The sequence below is a fragment of the Panthera onca genome, chromosome C1 (genome assembly GCF_046562875.1).
Source record: "Panthera onca isolate mPanOnc1 chromosome C1, mPanOnc1 haplotype 2, whole genome shotgun sequence".
NCBI lineage: Eukaryota > Metazoa > Chordata > Mammalia > Carnivora > Felidae > Panthera > Panthera onca.
The window spans coordinates 157,145,746-157,151,745 of NC_138346.1; the positions used below are offsets into that span (position 1 = coordinate 157,145,746).

At 38.1% G+C, this 6,000-nt stretch overlaps 1 protein-coding gene across 1 annotated transcript in view; it reads left to right on the forward strand.

Annotated features, from left to right (window-relative positions):
* PIGK (phosphatidylinositol glycan anchor biosynthesis class K) overlaps positions 1-4,852 on the forward strand; it is a 123,264-nt gene extending 118,412 nt beyond the window's left edge. The window contains exon 11 of the mRNA XM_078451772.2: positions 1,340-4,852. Within this exon, the coding sequence (XP_078307898.1) occupies positions 1,340-1,456 (117 nt within the window). The 3' untranslated portion in view covers positions 1,457-4,852. The remainder of the gene's footprint in view (positions 1-1,339) is intronic.
* Positions 4,853-6,000: the final 1,148 nt, after the last annotated feature.

Sequence of the window (6,000 nt, forward strand, 5' to 3'; positions counted from 1 at the left end):
TGCAGATACCTCTAAGAGATTTATGAGCCTTCCTTGGCTAGTTTACATGGTGACTAGAACAAATTAAAATTTCAGACTACAATTTCTCTTCACTCTATTCTACTATAAAATATGACCCTCATGTCATATGATTCTCATATCATGACTATCATTACAATATTGGCTAGTAGTTCAGGAAGTAAAACTCATAAAAAGATCATAGTCACAGACCTCCAATTTCAGGGACATAATGTAGCTGTTGAAATGACAACTAAAGGGGCGCCTGGGTGGCGCAGTCGGTTAAGTGTCCAACTTCAGCCAGGTCACGATCTCGCGGTCCGTGAGTTCGAGCCCCGCGTCAGGCTCTGGGCTGATGGCTCGGAGCCTGGAGCCTGTTTCCGATTCTGTGTCTCCCTCTCTCTCTGCCCCTCCCCCGTTCATGCTCTGTCTCTCTCTGTCCCAAAAATAAAAAAATAAAATAAAATAAAATAAATAAATAAAAAAAACAAAAAACGTTGAAATGACAACTAAATGGGGAAGACTGGTCTCCCCTTTCTTGCTGGACAAAGAAATATACAAGACACTTGGTTGGGTGTTGAGAGGTGGGGGAATTGACAAGGAGATATAAAATGGACTAAGCCAGATTTTGCCCCCTGGAAGTTTGCAAGGAGATAAGTGATAAAGATAATTATATTACTAAATAGAAGTAAGTGTAGAAAGAACTATAGGTTCAAAGAAAAGAATATATCAGGTGGGAAAATCTGGAGGAGTTGGCATTTCAGTTAGTCAGTTTCAAACAGGCAGAATGAGGTAAAGAGCATTCTGTCTCAAGGACATAATCTTACTAAAGGTATTAGACCCCAGATAAGTATTTGTTGAATATCAGAACAAATGGAATTGAGTGGCATTTGTTTTTCCACTGATTTAATCAGTATAATATATGTACGTTTTCTACATGGCAGGCATTATGGCAGGTAGGTGCTAGGAATATGAGCAACATGACCCTCATAGAGCTATCATCTAATAGGAGAAACAGATAAAACCAACAAACTAATGGATATCTAAATTTGAAATGAGAAGGACTGTTAGGCCACCAAATAGCTTGGGTGAAGAGAGATGGCTGGGTAGGGTGGTCAGTGAAGTCTCTTTGAAGGCACAAAATGTCATTTGAAATTGATCTTTGTAAGAACCACTTTGAAATATTTACCCAGTTAGAATTCTTTATCACTGTTGCTATCCTAATACATTTAATTTGGCTAAATTACTCCCTCTTAAAACACAACCTATGAAATTTCTGTTTTCCACCAGTATTTGCTTTGTACATCGTTGTTAAATTTACCCTGTCATCTTTGTTTTGCAGAAACCAAAGCTGAAAGATTGGCATCCTCCTGGGGGTTTTATTCTGGGATTGTGGGCACTCATTATAATGGTTTTCTTCAAAACTTATGGAATCAAGCATATGAAGTTCATTTTCTAGATGTGATGTATGAAGAAGACTGCATGAAGACTACCACCGTGGATAAGATTTTATGCCATTGTATTTTTAAAAAATACGTTGTTCTTGTGTGAATTGGGTAAAAAGTATAGGGAAACTAAAGTTGAATGAACTACTGATTTGATAACTTAGAGAAATATAATTGTTAATGCAACTTCTAAATATACTTTTTTTGTTGTGCATGTTATTAAAAAGATGGGACAGAAAGATCAGAGTATACTTAACAGCTGCTTTTGCAAATAAAAATGTCCCCTAATCTTACTCCCTTTCCACTTGGAAAAGAAAAAAAAAATGTGAAGACATAACATTCTCACTAGCAGATGTAAGCTTCTGTCAGTATTTTTGTGTTCTCCTAGTCTTTTTTTTCTATGTACATATTTTTTTCCCAATTAGAGATCATATGGAATATATCATTCTGTAACTTTACTTTTCATTTTACAATTTGTTATCAACCCTTAAAAGTTCTTCAGAACACATTGTGAATGGTTGCACAGTATCCATTCTATGAATGTACAGTAAGATTTTTAATGTTCTTCTGTTCTTGGACCACTTACTTTGTTCCCAAAATCTTCCTTTGGTTCATTCTTTACCACGTTAATATTTTACTCTCAGCATTCATGGAATTCTGAAGCTTTAATTATAAGTCAATATTAAAACATTAGTTCCTTCATTTATGGTACTGATAGTTTGGGGGACCTTATTTGCTGTCAGTTTATCTGGAAAATTTAAGACTTTTGAGAATTTCATATTACTGACTGCTCGAAAGAAACAAACCCCATCATTTCTCATTTCTAACCATTCTGTGATACTCTACAATTGATTACCTCCCCTCCAGTTTCCATATTGAAAGAGACATTGTTTCGATTCTGTTTAAGGTAAACCTTGCCCACTGGCTCTTTCTATACTTTTCCTGAGATGATCCCATAGAGTGGATGGACGGTATGAAAAATTCACACTTACTTCCCTGCCTTCCTGTCTGATGCATCATAAAAGGCAGAGAAGACCCCTTTTCTGATCTCTGTGAAGATGCAAGAGCTCATACCTTCATCACTGATTTTTTAGCTTACAAGTCATCTTCCTGTCTGTCTCATAACTGGAAATAGTTTTGAGATTGTGTTTTGCCATCAGCCGCAGATACTATTTTTTTGTATATGGGGGTAAAAACCATGAAAGTTAAGTATTCGTGTCCCACAGGATACCTTCTTGTATTTCATCTGTTTTACCCAGATCTTTATCTTTATTAATTGCAAAGATCTTGTTTATAATTATAGGTAACATTAAAAAGAACTCTTTCCCCACAATGAAACCTCCTAAAATTAATATGCCTTAGGATTTGCTTTCCTTTTAACACTTAAAATATTACACTTTAGTTACATGCAAAATGGTCATACTTTTCACAGGCAAAGGATACACTGTTACCTCTCAGGTTAGAACAAATTATATTAAGGTTTTTTGCTTAGTAATGAGGCATTTGCTTTGCTCTGAACCTTCATTTTAATTGATCTTTTTATTGGTGTACTAGGTAAATGAAGAGGGAGAATTTGTATCTGAATAAATGGAGAGGTATCCTTTTGTCCATAGGGAGGGGGAAAAACAAACTTACACTAGACTAGCCAGATCACAGTAGCAGAGAGAGAGAAAAGGTTGACCATGGCACCCTGCAAACACTTACGCAAGGTCTTGAACACTTGGTGGGACCAAGCTGCTTCGCGTCAAAAGGAAATATGACTGATCTTGAGTCAAAGCAATTGAATTTGAATGTAATGAAACCTACCCCAATGGTACAGACTGCTGGGAAGTAACAGTCTTCCTCTTTAGAGGCAGTAGAAGGTGCCCTTCTTAGTTAAAACCAAACTGGAAAATGTAATACTGGATATAATATACAGGATTAATTTTGCCCAGGCAGAGTTTCTAAGGGCAGTTATTTCTTTCTGTTTCATTATTGAATGTTCAGAATACAGTTAAAGCAGAAAGCTTAAACTGTTAAATGTTTAGCTCGTAACCATAATCTTTTTACATAAAGTATATTCTGCTTTCAATAATAAGTAAATCCTCTGCATGTGGTAAGTGGGTAATATCGTAAGTGCAATTAAATAGTCCAGACTTTAAATTATACCATAAAAGCGCATCCTTAAATATATTCTGCTGGAGTCACAAAGAGCTGAACAACCGAAAGGAGTTTTCTTTTTGTCTTTCTCACAGCGTTGTTGTGAGAATCAGATGAGATAATGTTATGACTAAACACTTCTGAAACTGTAAATATGTGGCGGTACTGTTTTCTTTATTTGTGCTCAGAAGATGCCAGCAGGGAAGTTAATGATGCCACCGTCCCTCTTTCTGTTGAACTTATTTACCTGTCTAAGCTACTTAATGTGATTCTTGTTCTCTTTGGTATTTTTTTTTCCCCCTGTCCCTGGTGTCTTCAGGGAGAAAAGGAAATGTAGATAAATGGGTCCCAGCAGACATGGCCTGACCTTTTAGGGGAGGGACAGGATATGATGATGCCATTCTGCAAAGGCAGCCTGCGTGAGAAAAAAACCAAATGATGTGGATTTTAAAATTATGAAAGACATTCATTTGCAGTTTATGAAAGGGAAATGTAGTTTGGATGCAAAGCTGATTAAATTGGATCAAGAAAAATTGGAATTAAATACATAAAATAATGCATGCATTTATGGTTTCAATTTTTATATATCCTCAGCTAGTTGGAAATGATGATTCCCACAACAAGCATAACTCAGCTTGTTTCTGCTTACTGAGTACTTTCTCCTATGGTATATGTTGATAACATTTCTTCCATTATGTATGTTGCATAGCAGAGTTACAGTTACTGTGGGAATCATAATTTGAAATTTTGACTTGTGTGTTTCTGGAATCTTTACAACAAATGTTGCATTAACATAGAACTTTTTCCATTGATTTTACCAAAATTAAATCCATCTGTAGCAGATTCTCTTTTAACTTGTGAAAGAAATATTTTATAAACATACCACAAGGTATGGCTATAAAATAATGAGATCAGCATCCATTTTGGCTTTATGAAATCAGCCTCATTACTTCATCCTTTTCCTGCCGGCCTTTGCCACAAGGAAAGTGCTCTCCGGTGTCGCCCTTCTGTTGCTGCCTGCCCTGTCTGCACACGCACTTGCTGTGTAAATATGAAAGTCTTTCAATTGGTGGCCAGTACACCTTGGTAGCAACCAGTCTTTTTTTTTTTTTTTTTTTTCTTAATGCAGAAATGTTTTGGGTTTGGAACTGTGCTATAAAGTATTTGGTTTATTTTAACTGTGTAGAACTTGAATATGGGATTGATGTAGATGAGGGTATGACCAAGACACCGGTTAAAAATTAAAAATTCACTTACTTGAAACATTGAAAGGTGGTGACTGTCATACACAAGTGCTTACTGTTTCATCTGGGCTGCCTGCAGCCTCAGAGACCCCAGAGGAATTCCAGACTTGCCCGTGGAATACCCAGTCATAGGGTCGAGCAGGTGGGGCTTACGTGATGTGACTCATGTTCATCTGATACACTGACTGTGCTAGTTTCAGGGACAGCTGGCGGGAGCAATGTAGGACACTTTCCCAAGAGTCATTAAGTAAGGTCATAAATGTGAAACACATCATACAATGCCGAACACAGGAGAATTTCACCCTTTCTGTGCTGGGCAGGAGGCTGCCTAGCTCTTAACTTCCACTTAGTTCTTACCCTCCACTCAAGCCCAGAGGTCACTCTAAAGAACATTGGCCATGGTACGCCTAGACTGACCTGTTCCCTTCTCTTCCCTGAGCCTTACTTTTTACTTGTGTTTAACTCTCTCTATGGTCTGTTCACTTTGTTAGGAATACATCTCTAGCGGGGCACCTGCCTGGCTCAGTCAGAGAGCATGTGACTCTTGATCTGGGGGTTATGAGTTTGAGCCCCACATGGGGTATAGAGTTTACTTAAATAAGTTTTTTAAAAGTAGGGGCACCTAGGTGGCTCAGTTGGTTAAACGTCTGACTCTAGATTTTGACTCAGGTTATGATCTCATGGTTTGTGAGATTGAGCCCCATGTCAGGCCTCCTGCTGACAGCATGGAGCCTGCTTGGGATTCTCTCTCTCTCTCTCTCTCTCTCTCTCTCTCTCTCTCTGCCTCTCTCCGCTCACACAATTGTGTGCACTCTCTGTCTCAAAATAATAAACATAGGAAGGGAGGGAGGGAGGGAGGAAGGAAAAAGAAAGACACCTTTAGCATGATTTAATGGACAGTCTGTCCTCACCCCAAGCCCTGGATGTCTGGATAATAACCCAGTCTAAAAATTTCCTTTGTTCTTCCACCACAGTGGGTACTGCATTTCCATTTCCTCTTCTCCCCCATCTCATGTTAGTTTGGATGTTTTAAGTTTCAAATGCTAGAAACCCAACCAGAACAAATTTAGACCAAGAAGGGAATTTATTGGAGGGACATTAGAATATCTTGCAAATCTTGGAGGGGTTTCTGGACTGAGCCTCACCAGGGACTGGAATGGCACCTGGATATTCTC